The sequence below is a fragment of the Rhinatrema bivittatum genome, chromosome 7 (assembly GCF_901001135.1).
Source record: "Rhinatrema bivittatum chromosome 7, aRhiBiv1.1, whole genome shotgun sequence".
In the NCBI taxonomy this organism is placed as follows: Eukaryota; Metazoa; Chordata; class Amphibia; order Gymnophiona; family Rhinatrematidae; genus Rhinatrema; species Rhinatrema bivittatum.
In genome coordinates this window covers 97,966,177-97,985,214 of record NC_042621.1, presented here as the reverse complement: position 1 = coordinate 97,985,214, position 19,038 = coordinate 97,966,177, and the positions used below count along the sequence as shown (strand labels likewise).

At 47.0% G+C, this 19,038-nt stretch overlaps 1 protein-coding gene across 1 annotated transcript in view; it reads right to left on the bottom strand.

Moving 5' to 3' along the window:
* The window catches only part of PLEKHG4 (pleckstrin homology and RhoGEF domain containing G4), a 341,909-nt gene that overhangs the window by 169,678 nt on the left and 153,193 nt on the right, over positions 1-19,038 (bottom strand). The window contains 2 exon segments of the mRNA XM_029608782.1: positions 4,793-4,891; positions 8,775-8,888. Of these exon segments, the coding sequence (XP_029464642.1) occupies positions 4,793-4,891; positions 8,775-8,888 (213 nt within the window).

Below are 19,038 nucleotides of genomic sequence, written 5' to 3'. Positions count from 1 at the left end.
GAATGCAAAGCAGCTTATTTCCATAGGGGGAGGACATCTTCTGTTATATTGTGCGATAGTGCCGAGATATGGCGATATCGCACGTCACGTGCTGTTTAACTTATGATATCGCCATATCACAGCTTACTGAATCCACCTATAAATCAGATAAATCTAGCTGGTCACATTTTCAGCTGAAAACCTAGCTGGTTAGGATCAGCAGAAAATTCACCTAAAGATAACCAACTAAAATTGGCCAATCATCTTATCCCTTCAGAGAGCTTTTGAATATTTACCTTCTGGCAATTTTTTTACCAGCAAGTCCTTAGTAATGTAGGCAGTGTTTTCTGATCAGTTTGCCATAGTACATTGGTGAGCCTTCAGATCTGTGCAGGTGTGCCACGGAAACGTCACCACTGCATGATGCTCAGCTCCAGATCCACATCTGGGCTCTGCTCTCAGCACCTCACAGCAACGAGAAACACTATTGGTGGCTTTTGAACATGTGGGGGTCCTTTTCTTGGAACAAGCATGGCCATGCAGGCCTCTCCTTCAGAACTACAACATGAGCCCTGGGGTGGGGAATTAAACAGCCTGCGGGGGTTTGTGGCACATGCAGTGCACACAGCACGTCCTCATCTTCCCCCTCCCTTTGAATCCTTTCAGCCTCTGTCTTATTCCCAGGCTGAGTGAGGTAGAGAGCACGTGCACTGCACACTGGATGAGACTTATTCCGAGCGGGATGGGGGCAGCAGTGGAGGAGCTCTGGCATCTGCATGTGGCAGTCACGGTAATTAACCGAGCAGGCTGTCTGCACCTCCCTTATTCTGCACTTACAGACTATGAAGTTTCAGAATGCCAGCAGGTTCCGCCTCAGACTCTTTCATCTAAATCAGCTCACATATAAATAATTTCATTTATAAAGTGAAAATATGTTATTTTCAACTAGGTTCTGGAGTCATGGGGGAGATCACATGACTTGCCCAAAGTCACTGCCAAGTCCTGAACTCATGTCCCAGGATTGTTCCCGAGTCACAGAGTTCACTGCTTTAACCGCTTTGTCAGGTCATCTCTGCCACATGAGTGAAAAGGCATCAGGGGCCTTTATGCCTTAAAGGAAACATCACACCAGCTGGACAATCATTTATCTACCAGAGGCATCTTCTCTCCTGTTTCACTTTCTCCCTTTGGTGCTGTCTCCATGGTGGGCAGCCAGCGATTCTTGCTTTCCTACCAAAATCAGTCACTCATTAGAGCCTCACTTCTGCAAGCTATTGCGAGTGCTGATAATGTGAAGTGGCCTCAGTCCTCAGGGATTCTCGGCACGCTTGGTTCTTAACCATTACTAATGCGCACAAAGCAATGCATCTGCTGTGGAAACCCATTCTCCAGCTTTTCTCCTTTATCAAAATTTCTCCTCTTTTAATAGTGAGAAATTTGACTATAATTATACAGACTACACAGTCTAAATAAGGGGATAATGGAAGACTTTCCCTAGACTCTAACATGAGAAAAGCATTCCTTAATCCCAAGTTTCTGACTGCAGCATTATTAACAGACCTGCTGTCTAAGTGGATGGTAATGGAAACAAAGCTGTGCAGTCACATTAAGATTACTTCCTATGGAGAGCCAGTTTTCAATAGTGAGGTCACTTATTACATACATTTATTTTAATTCCGTATAAAATTATTGGCATAGTATTGTACACCATCAGTTATTGCTATGCATAATATTAATATTTCTGCTAATTTAGGCAAGGACCTTTGACTCCCTTCTACCCACCTAGTGCAGCTGCAGCCATCTCACAGTTTAAACTGTACAGTGTCCCATTGTCTTGTGGGACTTACCAGCCATGTATGGTTCAAACTGCAAGATGGAGTAGTTCCAGCAAGTAGAAGAGAGTCGGAGAGCTACTGTGCAATTAGCAGGAACATTGCATAATATACTCAATCTGGTCTGTGTGCAACCCATTCAAATAATTTGTCAGTATGAAGCACAAGGTGTCAGACAGCTTACATATTTAATTATCAATGTGAAGCACTGTATATAATTCCACAATTATCATGAAATGATAAAGGGGATGGAACAGCTCCCCTGAGAGGAAAGGCTAAGGAGGTTAGGGCTGTTCAGCTTGGAAAAGAGACGGTGGAGGGGGGGTATGAAAGAGGTCTTTAAGATCATGAGAGGTGTAGAACGGGTAAATGTGAATCTGTTATTTACTCTTTCGGATAATAGAAGGCTAGGGGCATTCCATGAAGTTAGGATGTAGCACATTTAAAATTAATCGAAGAAAATTCTTTTTCACTCAATGCACAATTAAGCTTTGGAATTTTTTTACCAGAGAATGTGGTTAGTGCAGTTAGGGTAGCTGGGTTTAAAAAAAGGTTTGGATAAGTTCTTAGAGGAGAAGTCCATTAACTGCTATTAATCAAGCTGATTTAGGGAATAGCCACTGCTATTACTGGCATCAGTAGCATGGGATCTTCTGTGTTTGGATACCTGCCAGGTATTTGTAGTCTTACTTGGCCACTGTTGGAAACAGGATGCTGAGCTTGATGGACCCTTGATCTTACCCAGTATGGCATGTTCTTATGTTCTTATGAAAGTACTTCATTGATAGCATATACTAATGTATATTGTCTATGCCATGTTTCATATTGCTAGTAAATAGGAGAATGTTCATATACAGCATATATTATATGTCCATGTACAGCACAGCATGCAAAATGCAATAGATTAGAGTCTGTGTGGTGTGTGACACACTCCTCTATCAGTCTGAAGAATCAGTCAGGGAGGTACAGGGGGAAAATTTCATTTTGGTTCATTTTTTTATTTATTTTATTTTATTTATTTTGGGTTTTTATATACCGGCATTCATGAAAGAATCACATCATGCTGGTTTACAATTAACAAGGGGGGTGGATGAAAACAAGAACATGGAACGTAGTGCAAAGAAACCAAGAAGTTACAATAAAACAAGGCTGTTCAACTGGGAGAAGGTGGAAAGCTAGAGAGAATTAACAGAATGAGGCGTAATTATTTACAGAATGTACTCTATTCTGGAGTGTCTGATTGAAGATAATGTTGATTTGAGATTTAGGCAGGGTCTGGAAAGGCTTGTTTGAATAACCAAGTCTTAAGCCTTTTTCTGAAAGTTGGGAGGCAGGGCTCCTGTCGCAGATCCGGAGGAATGGAATTCCATATCGGTGGTCCTGCTGTAGAGAAGGCCCGGTCTCTGAGTGTTAGGTGTTGTGTAGTTTTGGTATGTGGTACATGAAGTGATCCTCTGTATGCTTCTCTAATGGGTCTGGAGGAGGAATGTTGTCTGAGCGACAACATTCGTTTCGGGGAATGTTGTCGACAACATTTTGTCGACAACATTTTGTTTCGGGGAATATTTGATTTTCGATTCGTTTAATGTTTATTTTGGTTTGGTTCATTTGCCAAACTGAAATAAATATTACATTTGAAAAAAACTAAAACAAAAAAAGTGAATCAAAAAAGGGCCTCCTCAGGACCCCCTGTGCTATGGCCTAACATGTCCGGGCTTCCATCCTCTGCAAACAAGCTGTGGCCTCCGCCACCCCCACCCCCACCAATAAACCGAAGTCTCCCCAGGCCCATCCACCTGCTGCTCATATTCCAGGCTCTGGGCCTACCCGGTCACTTACATTTCCTACGAGGTTGGTGGCTGCAGAAAGGGGCTGGAGAGATCCCCAGTCATTCCTGCCTCGTGAACTCCCTTTCAAAAACGGCACTGGCCTCACAGCCGGCCACTGCCATATTGTTTTATGGCCATAAAGTAATAGGGACATGAAGCAATATGGCCACACACCCAAGCCTGCTGACAGCCATAAAGCTTGCTTGATGACCATATTACTCTACAATCATAAAACAATATGACGCTGACTGGCTATGAAGTCAGCAGCATTTTCTGAAAGGGATTCAGTGAGGCAGGAATAACTGGGGATTTTTCCCAGACCATTTCTGCAGCCAACAACCCCGTGGAAGAAGTGAGTGGGGGGTGGCTGAGCCCCCACTACCAGCTCATTTGCAGGGGGAGGAAGGGCCTTAGCTTATTTGGGGGGAGGGAGCCTGGTCATGATAAGCAGTAGCGGATTGGGGGAGGGCTGGGAAAGTCTCCTTTTTTTGTAACAAACCAAAAATCTGAACATTTTCAGATATTTCCCAGTAAGTCTACTTTGGGTTTGTTCCATTCAGAACAAACCACAACTTATTGTTATAAACAATAAATTCATTTGAAATGAGTGTATATAGCTAGCTGTCAACACATTCAAATGTTTTGGGGGTTTTTTTTTACTGACAATCTAAGTTTACTGTGGCCTTACATTTTATCATTGCCATTTAGTAGAAAACTGGATTTACTATGCCAATATCCAATCCTTTATGCACTGAGATATAATTCTCATTCCTGAAGAGTGGACCCCGAGCCCAGCGCACAAGAGACAGGGCCTATGGCTCATGAAGTTTCTACTGAAATTATATTTATGGACATTTCAATTTGTGTTCACTTTTTTTTTTTTGGTCTGAGTCAATTTACGGCAAGCTAATAACCCTAGGAAGATGCTGTGTGGGGCATACCCATGTGTAAGATGACACAGTCTTTGCTGGGCGTGTCACACACGTTTTATTTGTCAGCGGGAATCATGTGTCACAGAGCACATAACTCAGTCTGTATTGCGCATGATAATGATCCGGTTCCTCAGACTTTAAATATAGGAAAAAAAAACTTGAGCTAATGTTTTTTAAAAAAGGGTCTCTTATGTTAAAAGACCCAAAGACAAGCACTAACCTCAGCTCTGTGTAGTAACTTGTTGGATTTTAGGTTCTCGATTGCATGTTGAAGGAAGGTGGATGCTCTTTCACAGTTCTGCTGCAAATGTTCCAGTTTCTGTAACACAGAAACAATGCAGTCAAAGAGAAACAAAAGACAGAGTGCTAGATGTAACAGAAATAATGCAGAGAAAAAAAAGAGACAGGCAGAGCATTATGTATAAGTTTCTAGTTTATTAGGTTTTATATACCGTCGTATCGGAATGTCCATCACAACAGTTTACAATAACAAGAAATAAAATACAAAAGATTGTCAATAACACAATAGTAAACGATACATAGTTCTAAAATTAACATAATTAAAAATAACACAAGTAAAATATAAAATTTAAAAGAAACAACAAGTGCAAGATAAGATTAAGTACAGAGAGAGAGGGCAGAGCCAATGAGAGACAGAGAGTGCTATACTTAATAGAGATAGAGGAGAATCAGTAAGAGACCATGTGCTACCAGGGTCAGTGTTTTTAAATTTATTTATTTCACATTGGTAGCCTGCCTTTCCATTATTGTTCAAGGTGACTAACAACTTAATTACAAATAGAAAAATGTGATACAAATATAATTACAAAATGCATCAATAATAAAACTCATAAAAACCAAGAAAAAAAGAACATATAATGTCTACATAACACTGTGTGCTGTTTTTTTGTATACTGCTTTGGGTGCCCTTTTAGGGATTGGAGGTACAGTTTATACAAATTTTTAAATAAATAAAATCAATATATAAAATCAATATGATTAAAATTATCCTTCACAATAAGGATCAATAAATAATACAAATCCATAAAGTCTAATGGCACATAACTAATCAGTACAATCTATTAAAATAAATTGGACCTTACTTAGATGCAATAATAAAAGTCAAACAGTAATAAAAAGCCACATTATTGTTAAACTCCAAAATTTAAGATAAAACAGTTGGTGTGTGTGGGGGGGGGGGGGGGGAATATAATATGGCAGCGTGAGCGGACACATGTTTTTCCTGCTCCGACACTTACTTTTTTTTTTGCCGTTTCCTTGAATTATGCCACATAAGGGAAAAGGGGAGAGTGAGGATTTTCCCTTTCAAATCCTCTCTCCGGTTGGCCCAGAGTTTGATCTCAGGTTTCGCTGTCCCTTCCCCAGATTTGTGGGCCTTGAGCCCCATTGGTGGAGCAGAGAGAGGAACTTTGCTCTCGCCTGGGGAAGTCTCCCTCAGCCCGCCAGATCTCAGAACCCCGCTGCCTGCTTCCATCCAGCATGGCGCCGATCACGCTGAGGTGCTGGATGATGACCTCATTATTGGCATTCCGTCTGGGTCGGATACTGCTCTCTCTTCCACAGGTTTACCTCCTCTTCTCTTCGGCCATGCGGGCAGGCCATTTCTGCTCCTATGCAAGGCCATGTGGGCCTAGTCACTATTCCTGCTCCTCTCTAAAGCTGCACAGGCCTGCCAAGTGCCAATGCTGTTCCTGTGCCTCTGAGCTGTGTGGGCCTATCCGATGGTGCTCTGTTGCCTGCGGGGCCAATTCCTCCTGCTCCTTTGAGTGCACAATTGTGCTTACTTCTTCCCACCTGCGCGAGCTCATGACATACTTCCTCTTCCGGCTTCTGTGGGCAGAAAGGAGGAGGCCAATCTCTGTAGTCTGATTACCAAGAAAAGTCGGAGTGCTGCTTCTATATAGGAAAAGGGCCAGTGAAAGCACAAGGCTGCCACACCCAAACCTGTGGAGCTCTAGGCAGTTGCCTAGTTCGCTAACTGCTGCCACCAGCCCTGGAAGACAAAGCTGACCAAATGCACACAAACCTGTAGTGCAGGATTTCCCAAAATATTTGGACAATGTGACTTTTTGGAGCGGCCTCGGAGGGAACGGAGGCAGGCTGCACGGCTCGGCGCACGCAAGTTGCACAATTGTGCACCCTTTGCACATGCCGACCCTGGATTTTATAACATGCGCGCGGCTGCGCGCGCATGTTATAAAATCGGGCGTAGATTTGTTTGCGCCGGGTTGCGCGAACAAATCTGCACCCGCGCGCAGGTTTTAAAATCTGCCCCTATATCTGTAGAGAGGAGAGCAACCCATCCAGTTAGATCCATGGATTAAAAAATACTATGGGATCCACATACATAAGCGGCAGGGCAGGAAGTCCAGTGCAGGTCACAAAAATATTTTTATGCATTTCTACAGCTTGTTACAAAATGCTCCATGTCAGTTCCATCGGGTGATGTCATCCACTGGTGGAGCTGATTTGTCCTGTTTGTGTACGGAGAATACAAGCAGCACAGATGCACAGAATCAGGAAATGCCCTCTATCTATAGCAAGGCATCACCTCCTGTGGCTCTTGCCAACAACTGCAGCACAATGCGTCCCAGGAGGCTTATAGGTGTGTGACAAGATGAAGCATCATGCTGGCCACTCAAGCGGGAACATCAAAAGTACAAAGCATTCCAGCAAAACTGCACTGTACCTGTGCAGGCAGAGACTTGAAATCTGTGTGCAACAGTCTTTGATAAAACATTAATATAGTCGCTCATAAATGTCGAGTCATGTATATTTCTACCTGTGACTCTCATAAGAGGGACTCGAGCTTGGAAAGAACGCCAAGGAATGGGAGGTAAGATTCTGCTCTACAGTACTGAATTAGTGAATTTACATTTCGATAGAGGATACTACAGGACTGCATCCCTGTGGGGAACTGGATGCAGAAACAGAGAAGACTTGGGGAAGGTGCTATTAGAAATTGGATGTCTAGAAAAGGGTTGCTTTTAAATAGAAAAAAAAAAAACAGATGGGTTTTTTTTAGCCCATTTTCTTCCTAAAGATCTCCCATCTACTTTGTCTTTTGATGGGGCCAGGATCCGATCCTTGCACAAGCTCAGAATTGGGGGAGTATATATCGACTCTACTCTGTCTTTTCGACCACATGTAAAAGCTGTTGTTGAGAAGGTTCTTTTTTGAAACTTCAGTTATTGCAACACCCGCAAACTTTTCTGTGTCTGAGGATTTGAAAGCTGTTACTTATGCTCTGGTGAATTTCCACAGGCGATTATTGTAACTCGCTTTATTTGGTCCTACCACAAGCAGCACTGACAAGGCTTCAATCGGCGCACAGTGCTGCTGCTGCTGCTGCTGCCGCCGCCTGGGTGGTTTCAGGTAAGCACACTTGGGATCACATTACCCCATTCTCTTTAATTGGCATTGGCTCAGATTTAAAGGTTCCAATGTTAATCTTCAAGGCTTTTACACAGTTTAACTCCGAGGTGTTTTAACTCGGTGCTCAAGATTTTATCAATCCATGTGGTCTCCAAGATCCTTCATATCACAATTTGTTAGATGTCCATTTCTTTTCAGCATCTTAGGCTCCATGAATCTATGGAGTGGCCATTTTGTGTTGCTGGGCCACTCTTCCAGAACGCACTGCCTGAGAAATTCACAGCCGAGGCCTGGGTTGCAGTCTTTCGGAAATTGGTAAAGGCACATCTATTGCCCCGACTTATCAGGAGTTAGCTGAGGTCTATGGCAAGTATTGGATGATTGGCTTGTATTTATATTTGGAGGTCAGTGGAGTATGTCTGCTCTCAGCAGTATGTAGGATGAATGGTGCCTGCAGTTTTTATGCAATTCTCATGATTTAATAACGTGTGATTGGTCAGTTTTGTGTTTTATTATGCGTGTTTTATTATGCGTGTTTTACTAGGTAACCTGCTTAGATATTTTTTGATAATGTGGGGCACAAGGGTTTTAAGCAAATAAATAAATAATAAATAAGTAGAGGGAATCTCCAGTCACTTAGTTTGACGCCTCAGCAAGGTGTTACTGCACACATATTTCAAACTGGAGTTAATTCAACCATTTTTCTGTATGCCGCGTGTCCAGTACAAGCCGTACACTCTCCTTTGAGTGAGAAAACCAAGCTCAGACTTCAGATGACAACTTTAAACTGACTGTGACTCACTCACCATGCGGAAATTTAGCCAGTCACGGTGGCAATAAGGAAAGCTTCCATCAAATTCCCGAGGGAGCCACGCACTGTCAATATGCCTGTGTAAGGACTTTGATGAAAGAAGATCAAGCTGGAAATTAAAAAAAAAACAATAGAAGAGAAAAATAAGAGTTGCTTAAGCCACACCTGTAGACAACAGCAAAACTGCAGCTCAAGAGCTGGAGTAAAATGAGAGGGGAGTGCAAACAGATTTTAATTCTTACCAGTACTGTACGATCCCAGCCCCTGGGAAGACTGAATGGGAAAGTTGCCCTATACCTGCCGTCAGTTACTCTACGGTAATAAAGGTTAACAAGTACAAACAAAAAATATATAGGGTGATAACTTTTCATAGATTCTATTCTGAGCTTGTAAAAGCCGATCAAGAAATATATTAAGTGAGTCCACTAAAGGAGGTATCATCCTATATATTTTTTGTTGTCTTATTTTTATTTTTTAACCTTCATTTTTGTGTATTCAAGTAGGCTAACACGGCAACCACACTACTTTATATCATTTACTGTGTAACTATAAAAAATAGTTTTTCACTGGCATAGAGCCTGATATTCATATAGAATTGTTTAAGATTATTATTATCAGATCTATTTGCAGCCGGATAGCGTGCACACAGAACAAAAGTTGTTCATAGCTGCCAGTTCACCCAATTCCTGGAGGGAGATATTAGGGCAGGACCGGTCCTGACAAACTTCATCCTGATGCATTCTGGTACCTGCAGTGCCGATTCCAAACAGTAAAAGCAGAGACTATAAATACAGAATATCTAATTAAAAAAAAACAGAATTGGTCCTGTAGGAACTGGCTCCTCAAAGCCTGGTGCTTACCATAGCGTTCTTGCTTCCCCGAGAGTAATTTTGTGTTATAAAAATAGCATTCTGCTTTCACTACCTTTATGCAAGTGAGTGGCCATTCATCTGTATAGCACATATCAGACGATCAGAGACACGTAATGCACAGTCCCTACTCCCATTAAGAAGGGGTAAAGAATCAACGGTTTACCTAATTGCTGAATCAGCCAAGAATTAAAAGTGCCCCAGATGCAATCTATACAGGAAAAGCAGAAGATGGGTGCCTGAGTGAGGAGAGGGGAGGAAGTACGTACAGTAGACCAATTTGAATGTCACAGAGCTTTTTCAATTACTATTAGCAACTTTCTCATACAAGCTCCCTATAAGACTGTCCACAGCTTTCATGACAAACTGGGAAAGGAATGATTGTTAACTGGTTATTAACAGAACAGAGTAATTTAGAAGAAACAAGGCTTAGAAGTCTGCTCAGTTTCAGGACTAGCAAGCATTTCATTGCCTGTCCCTAGCCAGGAAGTTGTATGGAGATTTCGTGTTCTGTCTGCCTTTATAATTCATCCCGCACAAAGCCCTTTATCATACCAGCTCAGACAATCCCCTGCCACATAACGCAATCTACAGTTTACATGACAAATCTGCAGAAGTGGAGGATGTTAAACTGAACAGAACAGACTCTGTAACAGGGTACCATCAAGCTAGGGCAAGATAACACAGTAGAAATCTCATCATTGTGAGACTTTCCTCACCCCAAATGACATCAAATCTTCACCGAGGTCTCACTCTGCATGTCAAACTGGCCCCTAAACCCTAAACCACCACAACACCTGACCTCGAGCTATTAGCTGACCCTCCTATAGAGATCTAAATAGTTGAATACTGTGAAGGCCTCCCCAGAAATGGCCAACACACAATTTGCAAAATTTATCACAAATTGTGGTTTTGGCCATTTCAGGCCTATTGCACAGCTTAACACCAGGAAAAAAGGCATAGTTAAAACCATGCGATAGCACGCATTATGCCATCACACCATGCAATACTGCCCCTCGATTAAATTGATCCTTCCCTAATCCCGCCCCTTCCAAAAATGTGCATTTGCGCCATGCGATAGTACTATTATCGCACGCGTTATGGCGCCATAATGCATTTTGATGAATGACCCTGTTAGAGCACCGCACATGGCAGCAGCAACCGTGGGAACAGACGGAAAGTGGCGGGGAAGGGCAGGCTTTCTGTGCCAGGGCAGCTGCCCCACCTGCCCTGCCCCCGCCCTGATGCCTGCTGGCTCTCAGCAATATTGCAGATTTCCCCGCTCTACAGCCTGGGCGGGATTCTGGTACTGCCTATCCGATCCTCCTGGCCTACCTGTGCCATTGCTCCTTCCAGCTCTCCCCCTACTCTGCCCTCAGTCCTGTCATCGCAGGGGTTCTGCTCCAGCTCCCTTCTCTCCTCCCCCACCCCCACCAAAGTCTGCCTTCTCCAGTCCCTCCCCCCCTTGTTTCCTCCCAAATCGGATTCAGGAAACTCTGGGAATCTGAGAGGAGAAGTGCGACTAGAAAGCGCACAGCAAAGAAAAACAAAATCGCTCTGCTCCCCTGCTGTATCTTGTGGGCTGACTGACGGGGACAGGCTGAACCTGCCTGTCTCTGTGACTCTGTACCTGCGCGTGCAGTTTTCTGCTCCAGCTGTATCAGGGCACCTCATGCCCTGCGCTGTAGGGATTTCTCTCTGCAGCATGAGGTACAGGCCATGCTCAGGGCACTGCAGGAGCCAGGCTTCCTCTGGGGGCCTGAAGCCCTCTGTATTATTTGGCGCAGGGATTTCTTTGCTCTTGGTGCTTCTCTCTTCAGAAATGTTTCTATCGTGATTCAAGCTTTTCACACTTCACGGTGGTGGCTTGTACGCTGTCCCGGACTCAGGTAATGTAATTGGCATGACGGTTTTAGATGTGTTGCCATATAATATACAAAATGATTAAGGTGAGCCAGCTCTGCACAGGGTTCCCAGCCTGAACACGCCGCCGAAGTTAGGTTAAGCCCATTAAGCAGAACCAGCCTAAGTTATGCAGCAGATCAGGCTTGTTTTTCTCTCATCAGTACTGGTAATGGTCATAGGAGATTGGAGATGCGTCTCCAGATACAACTCAGCTTTTTAATTACAATTCTGTGCAAGGTCTCCCGGGTGACTGCCAGAGCCCATGAGAGCGCTCCCTGAGAATGTGGAAAATGACGGGGGTCATTCTGTCACATCACACGCATGTTATCCAGCAAATATTGCCGAGAGGTTAGAGCCGTGGGCTGAGAAGCAGGGAAGCCAGGATTCTAATCCCAAAGATGCAGTTTATGACCTTGGGAAAGTTGGCTTCATCCTCCATTGCCTCAGGTGCTAACTTAGGAGGAGATTTACTCCAGAGGGAAATATAGTGTGGGATTCACCAAGTTTGTGAATCCTGTGCTAAAATACTGCAGCAAAAAAAATACCGCAGTTGTGCTGCCCCAAGACTGTTCCCTATATTTTTAGTACAAAAGCCCCTGCGGTCTAGTGTGATTCATTCTCCCACCCCCTCCTGCTGCACCTTTAAGTGGCACCAATGTAAATAAATAAATAAATGAAACCCTGAGGCGCAGGCAGCCCAATCCCCTCCATCCTGAGTGATCCCACCTGTTGTACTTTGGACACTGAGGCGTGGGCCCTTGGTCGGTGCAAGAGATGGCACCTCCTACAGGGCGGAGCCCTGCGGGGACTTGCAGCGATAGGCTAGCTCCGAGCAGAGATGGACACAGAGAAGAATAGTTTTTATTATACTGCAACGTAGATGGTAACCCGAGGAATGGGCAGTGATACCAGCCAGAAGGGGAGATGTCTGATTGCAATGTTCCGTTCTGAGGGCTGCAACGTGGAAAAGGTAGTTCCACAGTCTCACCAGGTTCCGAGAGGGAGATGGGTCCGGTAGTGGTCTGCGAAGGGTAGGCCGAGAACCCAGGCCTAGATGGAAGGCCAGTGAGAGTAGATCCGGTAGTGGTCCGCGGTGCGGGGTAGGCCGAGGATCTATGAAGAGAGAGGTGAGACAATGCAGAGACAGAACTGGAGCGGTAGCACTCACTCTGATGCTGACAGTTGTAGTAGGAGAGAATCCCCGAGGAAAGGAGGTCCGGGACGAAATAAGGCCCCCGAGGAGGGGGTACTTTAGGCGTCCTTGTAGATGGTAGGCAACCCCACAGGGTAGACAGGAGCGAGGCAAGGCCTGTGAGGAGTGGGTAACTTAGGCGTCCTTGTTGGTAGCAGATAACCCCGAAGGGTGTAGAGGAGTGAGGCAAGCTCCCCATGGAGCAGGTACCTAAGTCGTCCTGCAGCGGGAGTACACAGAGCGGCAGTGTCTGGTAACATAGAGGGATCAGCATGGAGGATTCCTTGCTAACTCGTATTAAGAATCGAGCTTGTGACGTCATGCGGTGGGGACGCCCCCAAGGTTCCTGCCATGACGCACGTAAAGGACAGGGCTGCGCGCCCTAGGTGACTCTGGGAGAAAGATGACGAATGCAGTCGCCCATGCCGGACCGGGGACGCCGAAGGGGTCAGCGTGGAGAAGCGGAGGCAGTCATCTTCCCAAAAGGAACCGAGTCAGGCAGGAAAAAGGTAAGCAATAGAGGGTGCAACCCCATCCACTCCTCTGGACCTCCTTCCTGAGCTGCTGATCCCCCCCCGCAACACTTATTTTAAATCCCTGTTGGTCCAGCAGTGCGTGAAGCACCCCCAAGGCTCTCGGTCCAGCCGTGCCGCATGACTGGAGCAAAGGTCGTCTGAGGCCAGCCGGCACTATTTTTAAAATGGCACCCCCAGATCTGCAGCCCTAGGTGGTACTCTGAGCACTGCTGGACCTACAGGCAGGGCCGCCATCAGGGCAGTATTCTTGGGCCTGCAGTATGGGGCCCCAGGATCTACTGCCACATATGGGGGCCCGCAGCCGCCAGGCGGCAGGTGCGCTTGGGGGATGTATTAGTTCATGGCAAAGAGGCCCACTGAGGCGACAGTCTGTCGCCCAGGGGCCTACTGAAACCTGGAGCCGGCCCTGGGTGCGGGCCCCAGAGAAGGGAGAGAATCAATGCTATGCGTGTCTTTTAGACACGCATAGCATTGATTTACAGAGCACCGCAGACAGAGACTCGTCCGCGCGCTCTGTCCTGCCAGCGTTCACTGTCTGACGCGGCTGTGACGTCAACGCCGCGTCAGACAGTATGCGCTGGCAAAGCGCGCGGGCCGTCGCTGTCTGCTTGCTAGCTGGAGGCCGAGGAGCCGCGGAGTCCCCGGAGCGCAAAGGGTAAGTAACAAGTTTGTTTTGCCGGTGCATTATCTATTTATTACTGGGGGGACGTCCTATGGTGGAGTTTACACATAGGTATAAACATTGTTGCATATACTTTATCCACTGAATGCTTGTGGCCCAGACATTTTGGCTGTATGGGGCCTCAAAATTCCTGATGGCGGCCCTGCCTACAGGGATTGAAAATACGTGCTCTGAGGGGGGTTGGAGGGTGGGGGATCACTTTTGGAGTTGTATGGGGCAGGAGTCTGATACGGTGGGTGGGACCAGGGCCAGCGCTGCCCAAGATGTATCGATTTAATTAGTTGTTTTTACATTGGTGCTGCAGCAGAAGTAGGGATCCCAAGGGATTTTTACACTACAGATGGGGGCGGGGCGGGCTCTGGGGCCTGCAGGAGCATCAGGACATGAGAATCTAGAGGCAAGAGGATGGAAATGAACAAATGGGGAAACCTTTTGGTAACTTTCATGGCAATTTCAATCCTAAACAACCTGCTGGGGAGATTGGATGAACCATTTGGGTCTTTATCTGTTGCAATTTGCTAGGTTATTATGATAGCATGCTTACCACATGGCAAATGCTGCTTACCCTGGCTTGATAAATGACCCCCTCAGATTTGTAAACCCTCTGGCCTTTAGCTACCAGTGAAAAGTCATGCGTTAAATCTAACCCCTCCCCCCCAAAAAAAAACCTGCGCCAATTTTCAAAGTGGACTCCTGCTCATAAATCTGCTGTGAAAATGATCCCGGCAATACTACGCACACTCAATTTCACTTGCTAGTTGGAGTGCATAGTTTTGCTGAGAGAATTTATGTGCAGATTTTTTTTAAACGTGAGTGAAAGTCCCAAGCCCACACAGACTCTACCCCTTGAAATGCCTCTCCCCTATGTGCATAAAAGTCCAGCAATCAGTGTGTATGCGCATAATTTTACAGCAGCCGACATTTTCTAAAGGACCGTTTCTAAGGGTAAAGCATTATTTTTCCCACAGAACTTCCTCTGAAAATGACCCTCCACAGGATAGCACCACCTATGGCTTCCAAAGACAGTAATAGCAGATGGATGCAGGTTCATGGTCTGCCGTGGAGAGACAGAAAAAGACAACAATGCCTTTCTTATCTTTACTAAGGGAACAAACTCATGATTTACTAAAGGGAGAGGGTGATAGTGATTCAAGCAGACACTGGTCAGGGAGGTGTCTTGTGTGTGTGAGACAGAGATGGTTGTGGGCGCTAAGGAAGAGGACTGTGAGGACAGAGCTTCAGCAGCCCTTGCTGCTTCTGGTGAGTGCTATTGGCCTGCAAGGGAAAGGAGTAGGAGAGTTGCTGGAGAGGGTAAGTAAAGGTGGCTTTTTAAGTTTATTTTTCTAGACTGACTGCCATTTTAATTATTGGGTATTAAGTGATGTTGCTGCTGTTTTGAAATATTTTATTGATATTTGGACATGTTTTAATAATTTTTATGAGTTTTCAGTTGTTGGATGTTATCTGTTCATCAGCTGTTTTGAAACATTTATTAGTATGGCTTTACAATTATTTCTGAGTGGGGATCTATAGCAGCTTGGCTTATTCTGTTTTCCCAATAGGAAATGTATTAGTGTTTAGGGCCTGGTTTAATAGTTGTATTTCTTAGGGTTGTTACTGTTTGAGTGCATTCCATAATACAGGTGTAACTTTGTGTGGGTTAGTTTGTGTGCATTATTGCAGATCCTGGGACTGTTAGGTGCTATATTTCTCTTTCCATTTCTCCAGGTTCGCACTGCATGCAGAGTGGCTTTTTTGGTTTTCCATTCCAGTTTCTGTCTCCATATTTATAATTTGTGGTCTTTCTGTACTTGGTGAAGGTCAGTTCTGGGCGTGTGATCGAGGTGAGGTATTTTACTAGCGTGTAGGCATTTGTATCAATCTTATTTGTTGTGTTTTCTCAATAGGACATGCATTAGTGGTAAATTACTGTCTTTTCATAAGGAGGGGTATTGTGCCTGGTAGTAAAGGGAGTTTGTTTTGCTTTTACTGGGATGTCACCAGAACCAGAATATCTTTTTTATATGGTAAGTTGTATGGGGAATGTTCTAGATCTGCTCTGCACTCATTGTTGGGGGTCGAGGGGGTTCCTGTGAATGCAGAGTGCTTGTTTATATTTAGCCCCGTGACGGTCACATGTTTATGTAAGAATTATCTGTCAGGTGTGTTCCGGCCGAATAAAGTTTGAGAAGCACTAATCCAGGCCATCCAGTAGTATATCCAAGTTTTGGAGGAAGCTTCAAAACTGCCACTCAAAATGGGAACAGATCCAGTTTAGAAATTCAACTAGTTGAAAGACTAACAGAATCACAGATTTACCACAAATGAAGAGATGCAATGTAAAGGACCGAGTGAAGACTGAACTTGTAATCTCAAGTTCCCTGTACGTACCTGGATCAGTCCAGACAGTGGGTTATGTCCCCAATCCAGCAGATGGAGTCAGCACAAGCTTTGAGGGGGCGTATCCATATATACTACTACCCCCTCTGCAGGAGTTCAGTATCTTCTGACTCCAGCAGATGCGAGTAGGGGAATCAGGCTTCCCCTCCTTTTCCTTCACTTTCTTGCTTGATTATGGCTTGTTGTTGTCTTTTTCTGTGGATCAAGTTTGTATCAAGTTTGTATTAAGTTTAAAAAAAAAAAAAAAAAAAGGCAGAGTTCTTTCAACTTCTGGGGAGTGGCTTATCTTCCTTGTCTCTTCTCTGTGGCCTTGCTGTTTATTTCTCGTTACAGCCAGGGGTAAGTTTGTTTTTCCTTTGTAGTTTTTTCCTTTACAGCTCAGCCCCCGGGGCCCGCGAAAGCCGGTGGAGCCGGCCTCTTCGCTCTTTACTCCCTCACCCGCGGCCATTTTACAGCTCCTCATGGGCTGCTGAGCCATTTAGGGAAAGATGTCTGGGGCGGGTCGTGTGGCCAGGAAGGCCCCCCCGCGGCACCCTCCTCTATTTTCAGACAGCGGGCAGTGCGGGCCGACCGGGCCCCCCCGCAGCGGCGCCTTTGTGCGCGTGGCCCCCCCCGTGGCTTTTTCTTTTCTCCTGCAGCGATCCCGATGCCGCGGCCGTCCCGCTGTGCGGCCTGCGGAGACCCAGGGTCCCGGATTTCCCGGGAGGGCATCTGTGCACGATGCCTTCCCGGGGGGGAAGGTACCTCACAGTCCCTGACTGATTTCTCTTTTTTGCCCGGGCGGTGCGGGCCGGCCACTCCGCCATTTTTGGCGGGAACGGCGGCCATTTTACATTCTGAGCGCCCTGAGGCGCAGGCCACGAGGGGGAACGGATCCCTGGAGGCCACGAGGGAGAACGGATCCCTGGAGGACTCTACCAGCGGGGGTGTTCCCCCGATTTTGGTGCAGGAACCAAGCACCCAGAGCCAGGGAGCAGGAACCACGCCGCCCCCGAAGCGCACCCGAGCAGGCCGGGGTTCTCTCCGGAGTTTATCCTGCTCATGCATACCGCTTATCTGCAGGGGCTGGAAGCACCTGTGGGACCCCCCCCCCCTCCTAAGATCCCTCGGATGTCGCCCTCGACGCCGGCCCCCCCCGACCCTCCGGGAGTGGGGGCCTCCCGCCTTCCTACCCGGGTCCGATCCACGCCCGCGGCAGTGGGGGCGGTGCCAGACCCAGCGGGACATGGACTTGACTTCCCGGACGGGGGACAAGGGGACGGCACACAGGAGGGGGATGATCCGCGTACCCTACGCCTCTTCCAGAGGGAAGAGCTGGACGACCTCATCCCGCAGATCATCCAAGAATTAGATTTGGATCCGCCACCAGACCCGCCTGCCCCAGTAGCTCCCGCTGTCATCACTTCTTCAAGGAAGGGAGATCCTGTCCTGGCGGCACTCCGGCCGAGGGCTCGGGCTTTTCCCATTCATGACTCGTTTTTACAACTTCTCACCAGGGAATGGGACACCCCGGAGGCCTCCCTGAAGAGCAGCCGGGCTATGGAAAAGCTGTACCCGCTCCCCGAAGATTTTCTGGACCTCATCAAGGTCCCAAAGGTGGACTCCGCAGTGTCGGCGGTCACGAAGAGGACGACTATCCCAGTGACGGGAGGTGCGGCGTTGCGGGACACACAGGATCGTAAGTTGGAAGTTTTCCTTAAGCGGGTTTTCGAGGTCTCCGCTCTGGGTATGCGGGCGGTGATGTGCAGTTCGCTTGCCCAGCGGGCTAGTCTCCTTTGGGTGCAACAACTCCTCACGTCTCAGAACCTGCCGTCCGATGAGGCTGCCCAGGCAGATCGGCTAGAAGCCGCAGTGGCGTATGGGGCGGACGCCTCGTACGACCTTTTTCGGGTCCTCACAAGATCCATGGTTTCGGTAGTGGCAGCACGACGACTACTGTGGCTACGCAATTGGGCGTCTGATACGTCCTCTAAGTCCAGTCTGGGCTCTCTTCCCTTCAGGGGCAAGTTCCTCTTCGGGGAGGATTTGGACCAGATCATCAAGTCCCTGGGGGAGAACGCTGTTCATCGGCTGCCGGAGGATAGGTTTCGACCATCCAGAGCGTTTTCTTCTTCTCGGACCAGAGCCAGAGCGCAACGGCGCTACAGGGGCTACAGACAGACGGGCTCCCGGCCATCCGCCCCCAGGTCTCAGCCCTGGTTGCGCGCCTTCCGCGGGCATCGGCCCGCACGCACTACTCCCGGAACCGGGAACCCCTATACCAAGTCTTCACAATGATGCCAGTCTCGCCCACTCCCCTGTCCCCAGGATTGGGGACCGACTAACGTATTTCTAAGCGGAGTGGGCACGGATCACCTTGGACCAGTGGGTCCTGGATACCATAAAACACGGCTACGCATTGGAATTTGTCCGCCCCCCGCAGGGAAGGTTCATCTTTCCCCCCTGTGGCTCGGACCTCAAGAGAGGAGCGGTGCAGCTGACTCTGGACAGACTCCGGGAGATAGGCGCTACTGCGCCCGTGCCCTTCGGAGAGGTGGGCTCGGGCCACTATTCCATCTATTTCGTCGTACCAAAGAAGGACGGTTCCTTCCGGCCTATCCTAGTCCTCAAGGAAGTCAACAAATCCCTTCGAGTCGTTCGGTTCCGCATGGAAACGCTCCGGTCAGTGATTGCGG